General features: G+C 54.5%; 1 protein-coding gene across 1 annotated transcript; it reads left to right on the top strand.

The window, feature by feature from the left end:
• The first annotated feature begins 1358 nt into the window (after positions 1-1358).
• On the top strand, positions 1359-19009 carry GPR179 (G protein-coupled receptor 179). Its single transcript, XM_019980710.2, has 11 exons — positions 1359-2420; positions 3714-3822; positions 5449-5536; positions 5957-6192; positions 6975-7043; positions 7407-7516; positions 7811-8049; positions 8219-8357; positions 8969-9074; positions 10092-10238; positions 11892-19009. The coding sequence occupies exons 1-11, from the start codon at positions 1510-1512 to the stop codon at positions 16914-16916; spliced, it is 7179 nt and encodes a 2392-aa protein (XP_019836269.2). The 5' UTR covers positions 1359-1509; the 3' UTR covers positions 16917-19009.
• The last annotated feature ends 967 nt before the right edge of the window (positions 19010-19976 follow it).

The following is a 19976-nucleotide window of genomic DNA, read 5'->3' as shown; positions in this document are numbered from 1 at the left end:
CCTGTTTCCCTGAAGTGGAAGTACAGAATCTTAACCATTGTCATGCAGGAAAAGGAAGGCTCCCCTGGGTAGGGTAGTGGACACCTGCTCCATCACAAGCAACAGCGTGATCCTAGGGAAGGTGCTTCAGCTCTGGTCCTTGCTTTCCTCCTCTATAGTGAGGCTTTCTTGAGGTCTCTAAGGATGAATAACAGGGTGATGGTAGGGGGTTGATGTTTTTGGATCCAAAAGAGTGCGGATTCTTGAAGTCAGCCACAAAACAGAGCCTCAGCCTTCCTCTCTGCCCCTCTTCCACCACCTTCCCATTGCTGATCTGTCACCCAGTGATTTGGCTCCTGTGCTTGTGTTTTCTGGTAGTTTCTTTCCTTCTCACTCTGTCCCACCCCCCTTCTTAAGCCTTTGATGCCCCAGATCCCCGAGTATAGGTAGGAAGGGTTGGGTGGTGGTTGCTAAACCCTTCCCTTGCTTTACACGTGGTCTCTACAAACAGCAACATCTGCAAACCAGGAAGAAAGCTCTCAGGAGGGAGTCAAATTGGTCAGCACCTTGATCTTGGATTCAGTAGCCACCAGAACTGTGAGAAATATACTCTTATTGTTTAAGCCACCCAGTGTATGGTATTTCGCTGTGGCAGCCATTCAAGGCTGAGTCTGAGCGCCTGAGAACCATGAAAGCCAGGGGTATAGTTCTCGTCTGAAGAGCAGCAGGCTCAGTACTCAGGAAAAGTTGACTGCAGGTCTGAAGACAAGGGAAAAACCAATGTCTCAGCTGGGACATTGTAGGGGAGTCAGAGCTCTGGGTTTGAGTCTCAACTTAAATGGAGCAGCTAAGTGAGTCTCTGAGCCTTACTGTTTGTGAAATTGGGATAAGAACATTCAGCACAGGTGGGTATGAGGAAGATTCATTGAGATAACACACATGAAAAAGATTTTGTACACTCCCACAGTCTGTACACACACCAATTATGGTTCTATTGAGCTCTCTGGCCCACCCCTCGCCATCCCTAGTCTCAAATTCCAGTTTAGCAGCACGGTGTCAGGGTGAGGGGGGGCACAGGCAGCTAGAGCAGATTGCGGGGAGCTGCAGCTTGGCCCTTTATCATGGCCGTCGAAATTGCTGCCAGGAGGCTAAGTGGAGCAGAGGAGTGGAGAGAGGGGCACCGGCTCATCTGCGGTTGCTATGGCGCCCCATCCTGGATTTGCCCATCTCTCCTAATGGAGCGAAGGGCAGAGGGAGGGAGGGAGGGAGGGAGACAGAACTGCTGGTCCCTTCGTCTCCCCTCCCTTCTGTGTCTCTCTGGAGCAGATGTACGGTGGGGAGTAGGGGGAGGGAGCCTGGATATTGGATAAGAGTGGGAGGGAAGAGTGGTGTGCCAGGATTAAGAGGGTTTGCAGTGAGGGGCCACACTGAGAGGGGAGGGAGCAGAGCCCTCATGCTGACGTCCAGAAGCCAGATGATGATGTTGGAAGAAAAAAAAAAAAAAAAAACCCGGAGCAAGACAGCGTAAGCATGAGAGAGAGGAAGAGAGGAAACGAGGAGGATTCGAGGATTCGAGGTGTGGAAGCACTGCAGCCACCAAATCCCACAGGCAGCCTGGACCCCAGGGCCCTGCAGGCTGCCCTGAGGATGGACACCAGGGCAGTGGCCATGCCTTCTCCGGCGGCAGGGCTGCTAGGCTGCTGTTTCCTCTTTGGCTGGGCTCTGGGGGTTCCAAGGACCCTCCGCTCTCTGCCCGCACTGTCCTCCAAAATCAAGCCAGGGTCTGTACCCATTTGGGTGCCCCCAGAGGGGGCTGAGGCAGCCCTGGCTTTTCTCTACTCTGGAGATGCTCAACACCTGTCTGGGGCTAACTGCAGTGAGCGCTATGAAGCCCCCGGGGCAGGAGCCAGACCAGGGCTCCCCCCAGTCCTATGGAGAGCAGCAGGTGCTGTGACCCAGGCCGCCAATTTCCTCAACATGCTGCTGCAAGCCAACGACATCCGGGAGTCCAGTGTGGAGGAGGACGTGGAATGGTACCAGGCACTAGTCCGCAGTGTGGCCGAGGGGGACCCAAGGGCATACCGGGCTTTGCTGACTTTTAACCCTCCACCGGGGGCCAGCCACCTGCAGCTGGCCCTGCAGGCCACCCGGGTTGGGGAGGAGACCATCCTTCAGGACTTGTCCGGGAACAGGGTGCAGGAGGAGAGCTCAACTGGAGCCCTGCACCCCGCTGACCTGCAAAAGCGGGTGCTGACCAATGACCTAGGGAGCCTTGGCAGCCCCAAGTGGCCACAGGGGGATGGATATGTCGGGGACGTGCAGCACGTGAGACTGTCTCCTCCCTTCCTGGAATGCCAGGAGGGTCGACTGCGTCCTGGCTGGCTTATCACACTCTCAGCCACCTTCTATGGACTCAAGCCAGACCTCAGTCCGGAGGTCAGGTAAGTGGGTTTGTGCAGGATTTGATGCTATTGTGGATCTGTGGAGGTGGCGGGGGAGGGGGGGGTCCTAGCTGTGCATAGGCTATTTGGTATGCACATGTGCGTCTGGAGGACACAGATGTGTGTATTTGCATTCAGCTGTGTATATTTGCAGTTGACTCTAGGACTCTAACTATGTGTTAACATATACAGGTGTGTGTATGATCGATCCATTTACATATAGGTATACACACGTGTGTGTATGTACTGATGGGGGGCACAGCTGGGCATAGGTCCTGGTTCCCAGATCTGAGTAATGGGTACAATGCAGGAGAGGGTTTGGCAGGGATAGCCGTTACAATCTGTGTACCGGCTTCTCGGAGGAGTCAGATGGGTGTCCCAGGAGTGAAATCCGCTACTCTCTAGCAATCTAGAACTGGAAAAGGAGGCTTCTGCAAGTGAAGGAAAACACCTGGGGGGAGGCTTGGAACCATGGCCCTTTCTGCCCAGAAGTTGTCCAGGTCCCAGTATCACTCCCATGGCTGTATTCTTACATCAAGTCCTGACCCAGGAGCCTGTGATGCTCCTCAAATAATTGACCTCCTCCCTCAACCGGAGTAAAGAGCTGAATGGGAGCCATGATGGGAAGGAGGGAGCAGGTGGATACTATACCACTAGGCATTCAACAATCAATGTTGTTTTCCCAGCTCTGTGTCCCCATTCATTGTCCCCAGCAGAGTTCCTCTCCTGGCCACAGGCAGCCTGGCTTTTTGCCAGCTCTCTCCCCAATTGGCTCAGAGCCAGGGTTGAGAGCCCTCAGGCCAGGCAGCTCTTGAATCTGGGCCCCTCTATTTCATATCTCCTTCACTATGATCAATTCAGACCTGGTTTGGGCAGAGTGGGGCGTTGTTAATATCTGTGCTTTGTGTGCCTGTTTGAGTATAAGTGTGTATACACGCAGTGGGGAAGTGTGAAAATCCCTTCCAGACAGATCATCAGAACCGCAGCTCCCATATATCTTGCCCACTCCCTTTACCCATTGATAGAAATCAGGAAATGCTAGGATGTTGAAAAGCTGAGGGATGGGGGGTGGGGCAAGGGAAAAATCTAGGGGGAGGAGGATTGTTGCTGCAGAGACAGTGAGGGTTAATAGCATTGGAGAAGTGGCATGCTTGTGTGCCCTCTCTCCTGGCACACTACAGCCACTGTGCTAAAGTGCGTAAAGCTTGCATTGCACCATGATCTGAGATCCAAGGATACATGTCCACCTTGGCACCCTTCACTATACCCCTAACTGCCAATTCACTGCCCTAGGGGGCAGGTGCAGATGGACGTAGACCTTCAGAGCGTGGACATCAATCAGTGTGCCAGTGGCCCAGGCTGGTACTCTAACACACACCTGTGTGATCTCAACAGCACCCAGGTAAGGATACGGAGAGTGGGGTACGGGTTTCCTACCTCCCTTCCCCTTTCCCATCATGCCATCAGGAGCAGCTGACGAAGGCACATCAGCCTCTCAGGGCTTCAGGGAAGTCCCTATTGATGAGACAGATAGAAATGAGATACCAGGCTATTTAAAAGTGAGGACACTTACAGCCTAGCCCCATCCCCAATCGGAGACAGCCACCTTCATTCCTTTGCAATCTCAATGTGCCTCCCTGTCTGCTCTCCCTTCTGGTACTGGGTGCTTCAGGATCCCTTCCCAGGACCACTTCCTGAGCCTCTATTAATCAACCCCTTTCCTTCTCCTGAACCACATTCTCCATGTCAACAGAGCTCTGGGCTCCTTCTAACCCACAAAGGATGCTTTATTGGGTGTTTGTTGAAATAAGTGGAATTGGGATGTAGGAGGAATGTAGGAAAAAGTTGAGATGTAGGAGGAGACTAACCAGAGAAGGAGCTTGAAGAGCTCTGGAACTGGTAAAGGTGATGGAACCTGGACCAGGTGCTGGCAAAATCAAAGCCGTGGATGCAGGAGAATCTGGATAATGGAAAGCAATGGTTGGTAATCCTGCAAACCCACTACTGGGAAACTGGGAGGCCAGTGAACTAATCCGCTCCACAGCAACACTGACTGCATGCTTGTTCCTGAGCTGAACCAAAGCCAAGGCGAGCCCCGCAGCCTGCTGGGAAGTGGAGCGGGTCTGGGCATCTGCTGCTCTTCAGGGGACATGTGTCTGAAGCTATACATCCAGGGATGCATAAAGGTTCCCATTGTCCAATGCACTTTTAAACCCAGCCACATTCATGTCTCTGGGTATGCATTTGTCTGATGGTGCAGACTGTGGCAGAAACAGAGCATTTTCTAGCAATCTGAGCAGAGGGGAAAGTTGGGCCACGATTTCATAAGCACCCTTTAGGTGAAATCAGGGCTGGATATGGAATCTTCCTTCCTTTGCCCCATTGCTATCTGTTCCTGGCCACTCCCTACAGTAGATCTGACCTCATCCACGTGCTTATCTTCGCTGCCTGGCTCTGAGGTCTGCTCTGTCTCCTGCTGGGCAAACATCAGTGGGTGGAGTTGGAATAAAGAGTTGGCCTTGGCACCCCACCAGCCTGGCATTAGCCTGGCATTAGGGCTGGGGAGAGCAGTCCTACACCAAAGGCAGATGGCCTTAATAGAGGAAGCTGCTCCCCTGTGGGTGCCTTTTCAACCCACCTGTGTGCCAAAGAGGGAGGCTGATGTTGACACTTTGAAGCAGGATGTAGGCACACAGGTGTGGTTGATCTCAGAGTTCTCTCTGCTTCCACCGCCCCAGCACCTTGCTCTAGCAACAGCTGGGGATTGGGAAATGGGACCTATGAGGCTCCTGTCACAGCTAGTCTGGATAAAAGGCTGATCCATCTCCAAACTCTGTGTTTGGAGGTCTCTTTGATAAGAGAGACAATGGTGGGGTCAGGGTAGGGTCTGCAGGGAGGGATGGCTTCCCCAGGACTGGGGCTCCCCAGTGTAGACCCAGGGCTGTGGATAGGAGGGTAGATGACCCTCCTACTCTTCCCCGGCGGGAAAGCCCCATATAAATACCTATGGTGTTTGTTGGCCCCACAGTGCGTCCCCCTGGAGAGTCGGGGCTTTGTCCTTGGCCACTACCTGTGCCGCTGCCGACCTGGCTTCTACGGGGCAAGCAACTCCTTGGGTATGTAACAGTGGTGAGGGACAGGCAGGTGTTTTACAGGCTGGGCTGATTGGAGGTGGGTATCTGCGGAAGAAAGGCAGGTTGGGGTGAGATACTGGGAGAAAAACTTGTGGGGCCAGGGCAGAATGTCGAGAGAAGCAGGAGACACAGGCAGGGTCCAATTTGGGGGTGTCTATGCCTTCTGAGACTGAGCCTAAAACATGGCAATTTGATGCAAGCTGACCTCATGGTGAGTCCTAGCCTGGTATCACCTCTTCTTCTGCCTTCCCCTGCAAGTACTCACTTCCTCATTCCTTCCCCCAGGGGCCACAGACCCTAAGAGGGCAGGATAAGAACTGTGCCAACCATGAGGAGAGAAGGCTGGGGTCTCAGGATGCCCCAGCCACGCCCTTCTCCCTGTACCCATCTTGTTCATTATAGGCTCAGAGGAGGGTGCTGTCCAGCCTCCTGGGCAATTTGGGTCCCCTCAAGGCAGCTCCGGGAGGCTGCTGCGCTGCCAACCATGTGCCGAGGGCTGTGCCAGCTGCCTGGATGCCACGCCGTGCCTGGTGGAGGAAGCCCCCAGGCTGAGGGCAGCGGTGCTGGCCTGTCAGACGTGCTGCATGCTGGTTGTCTTCCTGAGCATGCTGGTCTCCTATCGCTGCCGCCAGAGCAAGGCAAGCAAGGCCCCACAGCTCTCTTCTCTGCACATGTCCTACCCATCGTGAATCTCTAGCATCAGGGGGAGACCAAAGACTACCTAAGGCTAGAACTTGAAAAATGCAAGTTTGAGCCTTAATCTAACTCACTCTCTGACATTAAGCAAGTGACCTCACCACCATAGACCTGTTTCCTCACCTGTGCAATGAAGTCACTGGACTTGATTCAAAGCACTGTGTAGGCACTAGGGGAAGTGATCTGGTCCCTTATGGAGCTCCCAGTTGAGTGGAAGAAGCAATGGCAGCACAGTAAGACAGGGGCCAGGATGGAGGTGCCAGCTGCTGTGGCAGGTCAGAAAAGGGATCCAGTCATCCCGCCTGAGATGGTGTGGGATGTCTTTCTGGAGAACATGATACTTGAGCCAAGTTTGGTCAATTGACAGAGAAGGGAGTTTCTAGGCAAGGGAGCTGTCTGACCCAAAGCTTGGGGGAAAGCCTGAGATCCCTTCTAGCTCCAGCAGCCTCCAATTCCAGCCCAGGTCTGCAGCAAGGCCGAGGGTGAGATTGGGAGGGGCATGGGGCTGCAGGGGCTATGTGAAACCTTGGCCTCAGCTAGGCTTAGTGCCAGTGGAGCTAAGAGCCTGTGGATGAAGAAGGCACAGCTGAAGTTATAGGGGGTAGCTTTAGCTCAGGGCCACAGAGTGACCCCTCAAACAGACCTGAGACCCTCCTGCACCATCCTCCAGGCTCTATCCTCTCGCTATCCTGCTTATGTGCATCTTTCTTTCCTGGGTTCACAGAGGATCCGAGCATCTGGAGTGGTACTGCTGGAAGCCATCCTTTTCGGATCCCTGCTGCTCTACTTCCCTGTGAGTTTGTGGCTAGAGCCTGACCCCACCTCCTGGGATCCCCCCAGTCCCAACCTGGCACCCTCCACACCCCGGAATCTGTCCTCTGTATCCTGTGGGGGGATTCAGAGACCTCAAAATCTCCCTGCTCGTACCTACAGGTGACAGGCTGGCCTAGTGAGGCTTAAAAGAGCTCTATGACCTGTTGTGTAACTTAGGACAAGTTATCTAACCTCTCTGATAAGAAAGCTGCTCCTCTGCAGAATGGAGGTGATGATGTCTCTGTGGGGAGGCTGTTAGAAGGATCAGCAAGGTGCTTAGCGTAGGCCTGGCACCCAGTGCAAGTGCAATGGACAGCAATTGTTTTTACCCCTTCCCCACCAGGTCTTCATCCTGTACTTCAAGCCCAGTGTCTTTCGCTGCATCGCCCTCCGCTGGGTCCGGCTGCTGGGCTTTGCCATTGTCTACGGCACCATTATACTCAAGCTTTATAGGTAGGGTCTGGGTAGGGCCTTGTTCTCATGTGGCTCCCTCCAGGCCACCCCAACTCATTTATGGGATGGAGTTCTTCACCGCCAGACCCCCTACCCAATCTGCTCCTCTGGGCCTCCAAGGCCTGCTCCCGTCACTGTAGCCCTCCCCACCATGTAACTTTTTTGGGGGGGCGGTAAGAGGAGGCAGTGACCCATGGAAGGGATGGGAGAATAGGGATGTGTGGAGGGGAGGGAAGCAATGGCCAGAGGCGTCCCCTCTCCCTGCGTCTACCAGCCACACCCTGACCCTTGTAGAGTGCTCCAGCTCTTTCTGTCTCGAACGGCCCAGCGGGGCCCCCACCTGAGCAGCGGGCGGCTGCTTCGGCGTCTGGGGCTGCTCCTGCTGCTGGTGCTGGGCTTCCTGGCTGTGTGGACGGCAGGGGTCCTGGAGCCAGGCATTCAGCACACGTCACTGGTAACACGGGGCCACACACACACGGGACGCCACTTCTACCTCTGCCACCACGACCGCTGGGACTACATCATGGTGGTGGGTGAGTTACTCCCACAGAGTCCAGCCTCACTCTGGTCCCCCGCCCTGTACCTCCAAGGGTTCTTCCTCCTGTACCTGGACCAGGCTCCCCCCAGAACCCCCTACAGAGAAAGGGGTGGCGTGGCTGCTGAGGTGGTACCTGGCTCTGTCCCTCCCTCCCTTCCCTACAGCTGAGATGCTGCTCCTGTGCTGGGGCAGCTTCCTCTGCTACGCCACCCGGGCTGTCCCCTCAGCCTTCCACGAGCCACGATACATGGGCATCGCCCTGCACAACGAGCTGCTGCTTTCTGCCGCCTTCCACGCAGCCAGGTGAGGACAAGCCCTCCTACCCACCACACCTTCCACCCTAACACCATTCCTCACCTCTCCCAGGGGAGGGTACCCCCATCCCAAAATCCTGCTGGCAACACCCGCTACACCGCAGCAAGGTGAGGAAAGTCCCTCACCTAGAGTTCTCTCCCTACCCTACAGACATCCTTCCTGTACCCTATGTCTCGCCCAACACCCTAAGTGCTCTCCCATTCCATCCCCTACCGCTCTCCTCCCTACACGGGCTCCATTCTCCCTGCCTTCTTCCCCTCATACCTCAGCCGTCCCAGCAGCAGACCTGCTGTGCGTGTCCACAAGGACCTGGCCCTGTGGTGAAGGTAGAACCAATCCACGGGGCGGTTCATAACAGTGCTATAAGCAGCCAGAGAAGGCAAGCTGGAGGAGTCTGGGAAGGCTTCTTGGAAGTGGGGATTAACATGAGCCCTGAGGTGGGAGGGCAGGAAGAAGGAAGAGTGCCTTCCTCACTCCACTGAGCACCTGCAGGAGGTCAGGGCTGGGGTTGGGGGGAGAGCCACTGGGACAGGTGAGAGGGAAGAGGCCGCTCCCACCCGCAGCTAACCATCACCCCACCACCACCACCTCACCCCCAGGTTTGTGCTGGTTCCCTCCTTGCACCCGGACTGGACGCTCCTCCTCTTCTTCTTTCACACTCACAGCACAGTCACCGCCACGCTGGCTCTGATCTTCATCCCTAAGGTGAGGTCTTCTCTGGCCTCGAAGTGAGGTGACCCCGGCCCCTTGGCCAGGGGCACTGTGGACCTGCTGTGTCCACAGTGCCCTGTCCAGGTCAGGGCGAGAATGACACCTGGGCCCAGAGAGATTTGGAGCCCACTTAGGAGTTGGCTCGGAGAAGGCAATGGCACCCCACTCCAGCACTCTTGCCTGGAAAATCCTATGGACGGAGGAGCCTGGTAGGTTGCAGTCCATGGGGTCGCAAAGAGTTGGATACAACTGAGCGACTTCACTTTCACTTTTCATTTTCATGTATTGGAAAAGGAAATGGCAACCCACTCCAGTGTTCTTGCCTGGAGAGTCCCAGGGACGGGGGAGCCTGGTGGGCTGTTGTCTATGGGGTTGCACAGAGTCGGACACGACAGAAGTGACTTAGCAGCAGCAGCAGTAGCAGCAGTAGGAGTTGGCTAAGGGCTTCCCTGGTGGCTCAGATGGTAAAGAATCCCCCTGCAATGTGGGAACCCAGATTTGATCTCTGGGTGGGGAAGATCCCCCTGGAGAAGGGAATGGCAATCCTCTTCAGTATTCTTGCCTGGAGGATCCCATGGACAGAGGAGCCTAGCAGGCTACAGTCCTTGGGGTTGCAAAGAATTGGACAAGACTGAAGCGACTTAGCATGCATATAGGAGTTGGGGAAGGACGCTCTGTCTCCAATCCCTGGGCAAGGGTAATAAGAGCTAGAGCTGAAGGGGGTCCTTGTAACACAATTGGAAGGTTGGCAGACTCTGAAAATAAACTCGGAAGCAGTTACAGAAGATAGGTGAGGGGGCTGAAGGACATGGCTAGGAATTGTGGGCACAGGGCATTAGAGACCCCTGGTCTCTAAGTTAGAGAAAATCAGGAAGGATGAGATGGAACAATACTCTTTTGACCTCCAGAATCCCAAATCAGAAGGGGTTGAGGATTTATGGAGTAAATACATATGCCACAGGGTAGGGAGCCAACATGAGTCTTTTTCCTGATCATGCCCACCCTGGCCAGTTCCGGAAGCCGGGGGCTCCTCCCCGAGAGGAGATCTTGGATGAGGTGTACGAAGACGAGCTGGACCTGCAGCGCTCAGGCTCCTACCTCAACAGCAGCATCACTTCAGCCTGGAGCGAGCGCAGCCTGGACCCTGGAGACATTCGGGTAGGTGCTGCCCTCCTGACCTCCTCTTGATGGTACTTAGGGACTGGACATGGAGCAGTGATGCCCTGCCACTCGGGCTGTGTGCCACTGAAGGTCCCCTGTCCTCCCCCTAGCCTTGCATCCCTTTCTTCTCCACCATTGCCCCAAGCTGCTTCTCCTGCTTCTACACAAAGGAGACCACACATGTGAAAAGATCCCCCCAAATACCGAAACTCACATTCCTGACCCACTTGGCAAGGGAGGCAGAACCATGAGTGGAGCTCAAATCACCTGTGTCCTCCACTCAACAGGGCCACCATGAGTGGCAGACTGAAAAGCCCCTCAGCCCCCAGCACACCCAGCAGTTAGTGCTCCTAGGGCCATCAGGGTTGGGTAATTCAGCCACTGGCTACCAAGGATTTCCATACCAGGATCCTCTTTCCTTGGACTCAGCAGTGTTACAGAAAGGAAGTGCTTCCTGAGTCTTACATCAGGAGAGCATCCTTACCATATTTTTCTGCTTAAGAATATCATAATGGTGATAGGAACCTTGATGAGAGGCTCAGAGAGTTAGGAAATAAAGAGACTGGCAGTAAAGCCCATTGTTTTATAGAATCTACAGTGGGAACAGTCCCAGGAAGCCACTGGGTCCATCCCTCCACCTTCCCTGAAGCCCCCTCCACATCTGACTTGTTTACATCCCCCAATTCCTTCCTTCCTTGTCTCAACTGCCCCCATGTCCTCCTCACCATCTGAGTTCTGCGTTTCCTGCCTCCTGGGGATAGGTTGAACTGAGACCCCAATCTATCAGGTAGGCCTAAGTGGAGGCAGGTGGCCACTGCCATGCCATCCTTGACCCTCCAGCTTGAGGATCAGCAGTGGGTGTGCTCTCCCTATGCTCACTGTGGGGAGAGCACCAAAGTAGGAAGAGCTTTCAAAGCCCCATCCTGTCACTTACACCTGAAAAGGCAATGGCACCCCACTCCAGTACTCTTGCCTAGAAAATCCCATGGACGGAGGAGCCTGGTAGGCTGCAGTCCATGGGGTCGCTAGAGTCGGACACGACTGAGTGACTTCACTTTTACTTTTCACTTTCATGCATTGGAGAAGGAAATGGCAACCCACTCCAGTGTTCTTGCCTGGAGAATCCCAGGGACGGGGGAGCCTGGTGGGCTTCCGTCTATGGGGTCGCACAGAGTCGGACGCGACTGAAGCGACTTAACAACAAAAACAACAATGGCCGTTTTCACACCCACTGATCGCACCACTTCTTTAAAGCAGTGAACACTAGGCAGTCAGATTTCCTTCCTTTATTGAAGTAGAGGCTCAGAGAGGGCAAGAAAATAGCCTTGAGGCATACCATAGGTCAGCAGCCTCAAACCCACATTCCCTGTGCCCCAAGCTGGGACCGCCCACCAGACCACAGTGCCGGGTAGAAGGCAGGGCCCTGCGTCCTCAGGGTTGAGTGGGTCGGGCTCAGAACTAGGTTGGTGTTGGCCCTGCAGAAACGGAGAAGTGACATTTCCAAGTGTTTTAAAAGCCAGGAAGGGACACGGCTTGGTGGGAAAGCGTTCCCCCAGAAAAAAGGGTCTCAGCACCAGCTGAGGGGCAGAGCAGCGCCCGCCAGGGGATGGAGAGGATGGTCCTCACGCGGCTTTGCTCTCCGGCCCCCAGGACGAGCTGAAGAAGCTCTACGCCCAGCTCGAGGTTCATAAGACCAAGGAAATGGCTGCGAACAACCCCCACCTGCCCAAGAAGCGGGCCAGCTGGCGCCAGGGCCTGGGCCGCTCCTTCATGAGGTACCTGGCCGAGTTCCCCGAGGCGCTGGCCCGCCAGCACTCCCGGGACTCGGGCTCGGCGGGCCGCGGCAGCCTGCCCGGCTCCTCCCGCCGCCGGCTGCTCAGCGCCAGCCTCCGGGAGCCCGCCGCGCCGCCCGGCCTGCGTAAGTGCCGCAGCACCTGCGAGCAGGACTGTGATCCCCACCGGGACCACAGCCCGCCTCTGGTCGACTCGCTGCTGCGGAGGAAGCTGGCCCGCAAGGGGCCGCGATCCGACAGCCGCGAGTCCGGCGAGTCGGCGGCCGGGCCCCCCGCGCTGGGCTTCAGGTCGGCCAGCGCCCACAACCTGACGGTGTGCGAGCGGTTGCCCCGCGCCCGGCCCGCCTCGCTGCACAAGTCGCTGAGCGTCGTGGCCGGCGCCAGGGAAAAGGCCCTGCTCGTGGCCAGCCAGGCCTACCTGGAGGAGACCTACCGGCAGGCAAAGGAGCGGGAGGAGAGAAGGAAGGCAGAGGCCGCCTTGGCCAGCCCGGCGCGGAGGCCCTCGGCCCGGAGGCTGGAGCGAGTTCGAGCAGCCCCCGTGTCGGCCCCACCTTCCCCGGCCAAGAGCCGCAGCGTGGACAGCTCCCACGTCTCCGGACGGTTGCACGAGGAGGCAGCCAGAAGGCTGCCGCACGTGCCCATCCGGCACCAGATCTCCACACCCATCATGGCCACGTCCGGGGCGGGCCTGGGGGAGCCGGGGATGCTGTCTCCCACCTCCACTTTGGCCCCAGCTCTGATGCCAGCTCCTGCCCCTGCCCTGGCACCCATCCCAGTACCCCCACAAAGCCCCAACCTACTTACCTACATCTGCCCGTGGGAGAATGCAGAACTGCCGGTGAAGAAAGAAAATGTGGCTCAGGAAGGCCCCTCGGGGCCAGAGCAAGGCAACCCATCTCATGCCCCAGCTCGGGCCCGTCTCTGGAGGGCCCTCTCTGTGGCAGTAGAGAAGAGGGGGCCTGGGGAGAATGGGATGGACACAGAGGATGGGCGTCTCCAGGGGGAAACTGAGGAGGATGAGAACAGGCCCAAGGTCTTCTCTAAATCCCACAGCCTCAAGACCCCTGTCCAGCAGGGTTCCATGCGCAGTCTGGGCCTGGCTATCAAAGCTCTGACCCGTTCTCGGAGCACACACAGAGAGAAGGAGAGTGGGGAAGGGAGTCCTAAGAAGGAGGAGAAGGGCCGAGCTTCTGGAGAGGGTGTGGGGGCATGCCCCAGATCTCCCAGGCCAGGCCGGCCCAAGGGGGTGAGTAAGCAGGCGGCACTTGGCCCCTGTGATGATGAAGAGTCCCTCCAGAACCAACAGAACGCTCACACCAGCAGGATGCTCCAAGTCTGTCACCGGGACAGCAGCAGGGAACAAGAAGACAGAGGCAGGAGGACTTCCCAGTGTCTAGGGGAAGGGAAGGTTGAGAGAGCAGGTAAAACAGGCCCTGCCACACTGAAGCAACTCAGGCAGGGCACAGCTGGGGACAAAAATGCTAAGCAAGCAAAAGAAGCTCCTGTGGGGTGGCAGGAACTACCCAAAGCTGGCCTCCAGCCCCTGGGCAGTGCTGACCCCAGGGTGACAGAAGTGTGCCCCTGGGAAGTCACCGAGTCAGAACTGTGTCAGCCTGATGGTAGCAACAAAGCTGAAATCTGCCCCTGGGAGGTGGGTGGAATCCCTGAGGAGGAGGCCCTACGGCAATATCTAGATGCCTCCCAAGGCGAGAAGGAGAAAGCCTCAGAAAAATCTGAGCCCAAAGATGTGGTTGTTGTGGCTCGGAAAAAGCCAGAGAGGTTGGTCAGGGGTCAGGAGGCAGTTTGTCCTTGGGAGAGTGCTGATCCTGGGGGTGTGTCTCCTGGGTCAGCCCCTCAGGACTCGGACAGAACCAGGGGCCGGTCTGAGGCAGTGGGCAGTGTGGAGCCTAGAGAGGTGGAGACGCATCGGTGGGAAGCCCCTGGCCCAGGAGCTTGTACATCTGACATCACCACGGCAGAGCTGTGTCCCTGGGAGGCAAGTGAAGGAGAGACAGGGAAACCATCCCAGGAGGGAGTAAAGAAACTCCCCCAGGAAAAGCAGAAAACCCCCGAGAAAACAATCTTCTGGAAAGAACAGAAACTGGGTGAAGGCTTGGAGTCTCTTTGTCAGTGGGAAAGGACAGATTTCCGGGGCCCCTCAGTGGTTTCTACTCAGGCCCCAGGAACCCCCGGTTGCTCAGGGAGTTTGGGCAGTAGCATCACTGAAGTCTGTCCATGGGAGGCAGGAGACAGTCCTGCCATTGGGAAGGCAGAGATCTGTCCCTGGGAGCTGGGTGATGAGATAGTAGGGAAGGAAATGCTGAGTCAGGGGCCAGGTGGCGAATCTCCCCAGGAAAAGTGGGACACCTCCAGAACAGGGAGCTTTGGAGAGATGAGGGGATGGACTGGGAAAGCAGTGCAGAAACTTAGCCAACAGCAGGAGTCAGTGTGTCCGTGGGAAAGCACAGCTGCTGGGCACTCTGGCCCACATCTAGACAATTCCTCATCCAAAGCTGATGGCCAACTCCTCAGCAATAAAGGAAGTAGAGCAGCGCAGGTCTGCCCACCAGATCTCAGGTCAGAGGGAAAGGGAGCAACACCTGCCAAGGCAGAAGTCTGTCCCTGGGAGGTGAATGAGAGAACGACAGAGGACTGGACATCAGGGCAGGCACCAAAAGGAAGAGAATCTCAAAAGGACAAGGAGAAGATGCTTGAAATATCAGGCATCAAAGCTAGCCCAAGTTGGGCAAAGCCTGAGGAACAGATGCCAACGCAGGAAGCAGTCTGTCCCTGGGAGAGTGTGGACCCTGTCAGCTTCACCCCACAACCTGGTCTTCAAGACACAGGTGGACCCAAAGCCAGTTTCCAGATGTCTGGCAGTGTGGAAAGCAAAACTGCTGAGATTTGTCCCTGGGATGCGGAGGAAACCCTGCCTGCTGAGAAGGCTGAGGTCTGTCCCTGGGAGGTGAGTGCTGGAGCTGGGGAGAGAAGGGCTTTGGGAATGGAGGCCATTAGGCAATTTTCAAGCAAAACGAGGAAGCCTTCTGCAGATTCTGGACCTAGCGAGAGAGCTGTTGCTACTCCAGAGAGGCAGTCCCAGGAGCGGGAACGGGCTTGCCCCTGGGAGAGCATGGATCCAGGGGGCTCCTCTTGGCATTCAGACACTCTGGGCACTGCCAAGCCAAAACCTGGGGTCCAGGAGCTGGACCGTGTGGGGTGCAGACCAGTGGAGGTATGTCCCTGGGAAGCGGAGGGAGCACCTACTAGTGAAAAAGTCAAGGTCTGTCCCTGGGAGGTGGATGAAGGAGCCCCTGGGAAGGAATTAGAACAAGAGATGAGAACTGACTCAGTGGGGCAGAGGGAGAAAATGCTAGAAAAGGGGGGACTCACCTCCCTGGGAGAAGACAGATCGAAATGGAAAACACAACTGAGTCAAGAGCAGGAAGCTGTGTGTCCCTGGGAGAAGGACTTGAGGGCACCCACTGCTCAGGCCCCTGAGGTCTCAGACGTGTCCAGCAGAGGGGTAGAGGAGCCCTCCCTGGAAATAAGTGATGAGGCAGCAGAGAAAGGGGGCCTGACGCAAGACCCAAAGATGGACTCCTCCCCAGAACACGTAGCCCCAGAAAAAGCAGAAGTCACTGCTAAAGATGGGGAAAAAGTGAGCAGTGAACTACAACCTGTCCATCTCCAGGAGAGCACGGCCTCCAGGGACTCCTCCTGCCACCCACATAGTCAGTGCCCTGACCAACCTAAAGCCGGCTCTCAGACACTGCCCAGCGCTGGGGACAGGCTCACTGAGGTCTGCCTGTGGGATGCTTCCGCCACAGACGCTCCCAAACCTGACGGCAGTGCCAAAGCTGAGATCTGTCCCTGGGAAGTGACTGAAAGAACCCTTGAGGAAGGGGCGTCAAGACAGGATGGAGATGAGGAAACTCAAGAGGAGAAGGGGAAAGCCCCAGAAAAACCAGAGCACAAAGCTGTGGCCCTTCAGGAAAAGCCTGAGAGGGCAGATGGAAAGCAGGAACCAGCCCCACAAGCTTCCGACAGTAGCAAAGAAAGTCCCAAGGCAGCAGGCAGTGTGGGGGCTAGCGTAGCAGAAGTATGTCCACAGGAAGCACAAGCTCCCCCTGATAAGAAAACAGAAATCTGCCTTTGGGAGGTGAGCCAAGAAACAGCAGAGAAAGGGGGATGTGAACAAGAGGTAGACAGAGAATCTCAAGGGCAAAGAGAAATGTTCCTGCAAAAGGCAGAATCTGGAGGGACTGAAGAACACTCTTCAGAAGTAAAAGTCAGCGGAGAGACGGAGGCAATCTGCCCTTGGGAAGGCACAAGGTCAGAAGGGCTCTCTCCTCAGCCAGATGCTCCAGCCACGGACCAACCCAAAGACAGTCCCCATGGAGCAAGCAGTATGGGGAGCCGGGTGGCAGAGCTGTGTCAATGGGAAGTCACAGATCCCGAAGGAAATAAAATAACAGGCACCATGGCAGACATCGACACATGTCTCTGGGAGGGAACTGGAGCCCCATCTGAGGAATCTGGTCTCCTGGCTTTAACAGCAACTCAGAAGCAAATGCTCTGCCCCACAGCCCCTGAGAACCCACCATGCCTTTTAGTCCAGAGACCTTTGGGTAGCTTCTTTCCAGACAGCAAAAGCCCCCGCCCCAAGGTGAACAAGCCAGCCAGCACCTTTACTCTGGAGGGTGTCAGAGAACTCCAAGTCCCTTCAGAACCTGGGCCGAGGATCAGCTTAGGCCCAGAGCCAACCCTCCAAGAAGCTATGACTCAGAAGTCTTCTTCCTTAACTGAAGACCAAGAAGTAGCTTCTGAAACTCAACTTGAAGAACTCACCCCTCCAACTGTCTATCCTTGGGACTGGGAGTAACAACTGCATCGGTGAGGTCATACACTAGGTGGCTAGCTTTCAGAACAGTCAAGGTTCTTTCCAAGTTCTAGGTGTTTCCAAAAAACTGAAACAACCTAAAGGTTGGTTGGCCACTTTCCCTTTCCTTTCCCTTTCCTTTCCCTTTCACAAACTTGGCCACTTTCCCTCTCCAAGCAGGCCAGAAGTCAACTCATTCCAAAGGCAAACTGTACAAGAAGGGTGCAACTCAGACTCCAAAAGGAAGTACCAGCCTCTCTTTACTTCCAGTTCTCCTTCCTGCTCCAGAGGACGAGAGCCAGACCTTCTGCTTCTAATTAATCCTCCCATCCAGCTAGAGTACTCAACACAAGCTATCTGTGACATCACTAGTAAAGCTAATGTTAATGACAAAAGGGAGTCAGCTGTACCCGGCCCACACTTTCACAAAGGTAGACACATTCTTCTCTGAAGTCTCCCAGGGGTATTTTTTGAGAAGAAACTAAACCACTCAAGGCATTGGCAACATAGAGGCTGAAGATTATAAAAGGTCACCACAGAGAGTTTAGAAGCTACTTAATTCAAGTTCAAAGGCAAATCAGAGGAAAACTTAAATGGCTCAAAAGAGGTCCCTGTAATGCCTTAAAGATCTTGTCATTTTGACTTTGGACCCCCAGTTTCTGTTTTATTGATCCTCTTACCTGCCCTGCTTGACTGCTGAAGTAGAGTCAATCAAGCACATTTATGTCCATATCAACATCTGGCGTCCAAAGCAACGTAGGAGACAGAGAGCGTAAAGGGAAAGGCAACGGCTCCAGGTCCTGCCCACGCAGGCCAAGGGAGAGCTCTCCTTTCCAGACACCGTCTCACAGTTGAAGAAGCATGCCTCTTGCTAGCCTTCTCAGATGGCCTTCCCTTCTTCCTGCCCCATCTTTTGACAGTCTGCAGAGTTCACCCCTCTGCCTCATTCTCCTAGCCTTTCAGTACTGTCATCAAAGGGACTCCTCTCTGTTGTCAAATGCAACGGGAGCCTGGGGAATTTCTGGTTCTGAGACAAGAACCACTCCAGCTCACCTGCTCATTAACAAGAGGCCCACATCAGTCTCTTTCCCAAGAAGCTTGAGCAAGAAAGGAGGTCCTGTTTACAGCCAGCACTGTACTTGCCTTCAGGAAGATTCGTGGTGGGGGCAGGTTAGAGCCCAACAGCCAGGGAAAGGGCATCCTTAAGTACAAAGCCTCCTTTCTTAGGGAGCTCTTTCTGGTTCTATTCTTTCAAGCCAATTCAGGCTACTCTTACTTAAGCGGTCCTAGATAACAAGAGTGCTGGAAATAGGTGATACTACCAAAGGGAAATGAGAAAGGAGAAAAACACTGGTCACAGACATCCCAGATCTGGCAGAGGTGAGGGGGTGGAAATAGGCAGAGTAAACACGGCAGAGCTGGGCAGGGACCCACCTTCTAACTGGACAGATACTGATGCCATTCACAAGGAGGATAAAAGACAAAAGGCAACCGAATACCCAATGGGAAAAAAAAGTTTGCATGTAAATAAAATATTCTGGGCAGCTACAGGGCTTCGCAGAAAGTAGCAAAAGTGCTCCATGTCCAAAAAGGAGGAGAAAGCATGGAATAACCCACTTGCAGAGACCAGACATCCTTGTTCCCTATCTAAGCTCTCCCTCTTACCTAGGAGCCCTTCCCCAGGCTTCCAGAGCAGTAATTAAAGTGTATTCTTTCCCTGGGCTGAATTCTCAGCCTCGCAGCTTGTGTGTGTGTGTATACTGTTGTATCCGACTCTTCATGACCCCGTGAACTGTAGAACACCAGGTCCTCTGTCCATAGTATTTTCTAGGTAAGAATACTGGAGTGGGTTTCCATTTCCTACTCGAGAATCTTCCGGAGCCACAGATCAAACCCGCATCTCTTGTGTCTCCTGCATTGGCAATAATTCTCTTCCCTTGAGCCACATGGGAAGCCCTCATAGCTTCTGAACCAATGGAAATTCTGCACCTGAAAACAATCCCACTGAGAATGGACTAGCTGGGAACAGAAAAGTCGTCCCTGTAATCATGGCTGTGAAATAAGCCATGGGGAAAAAATAAAGAATGCTTTCTTGACCACTGTAGTTGTTTCTAGCTTATTTGTTACGGTAAATTTATTTTTTCAACATTTCTAAACATTAATAGTAGACAGGTAAGGAAAAGACAGTGCCTGCTCTGGTAGCCACACTGCAGCCTTAGAGACTAAGGGGCGGTCTGGCTAATTCTCAGCCAGTGTTCAGCTACATGGCTAGCACTGCAGATGGTCTCTGCCCAGCCCTTCGAGCCAATCCTGTACATCTGGGCCATCCGCTCAGCTGGATTTGACCCCAAAGGGAAATGAAAACTGCACTTATCCTCCGGCTCCCTGGTGGCAGCTATTGCTTAGCTGCTATTTAGGATTATCTACAGACCCCTGAGACAGACCTAGGGGAGTGGGGTGAAATAGCTTATTTGAAAGCTTTAAATATTTTCATAGAAATCAAAATGCTGTTTGGTCATTAAGTGTGCTTTCTCTGCTCCCTGTCCCACCCAGGACTGCCTCTCCCTTACTCCACACACCCCCCAGCTGTGGATCCTACTGAAAGCACCTCCCTTCTCATTTTGCCTTAATCCGGGGCTCAGGCAAATAGGATATGACCAAACCTCACTTGGGCAGCAATGCTGGAAACTGATGTACATTTTTAAGCCAAAAGGGTTGAGACTAAGTAGCCTGATGAGAGTGGCTGCTTTGGATTAATCCGCTAGTGCTGCCTCTCCCCTAAGCATACACATCTTGTTTCTGTGGTCTGCACTTGGCAGCTGTTATTAAAACCTTAGTTCTCCCTAGTGAGGCCTGGTCTGTTTGCTGCTTTGCTGAGATGGTAGCTTTACAGAGAGGAGTCAGGTTATTCTCAACCTGATTCATTTCTTTGGACTCTACTCTCAAGGTCAGAACAGATTAATCCTTAGCCAAGTGATAAACTCCTTAAAAGAAAACTCTAGACTTAAAAAGCAGAAATATGATATTTTACATGTTTCAATGTCATTCTCCCAAATCTTCCCA

The sequence above is a fragment of the Bos indicus genome, chromosome 19, assembly GCF_029378745.1.
Source record: "Bos indicus isolate NIAB-ARS_2022 breed Sahiwal x Tharparkar chromosome 19, NIAB-ARS_B.indTharparkar_mat_pri_1.0, whole genome shotgun sequence".
NCBI lineage: Eukaryota > Metazoa > Chordata > Mammalia > Artiodactyla > Bovidae > Bos > Bos indicus.
The sequence above is the reverse complement of the archived record's forward strand: the minus strand, read 5'-3'. Positions and strand labels throughout refer to the sequence as shown.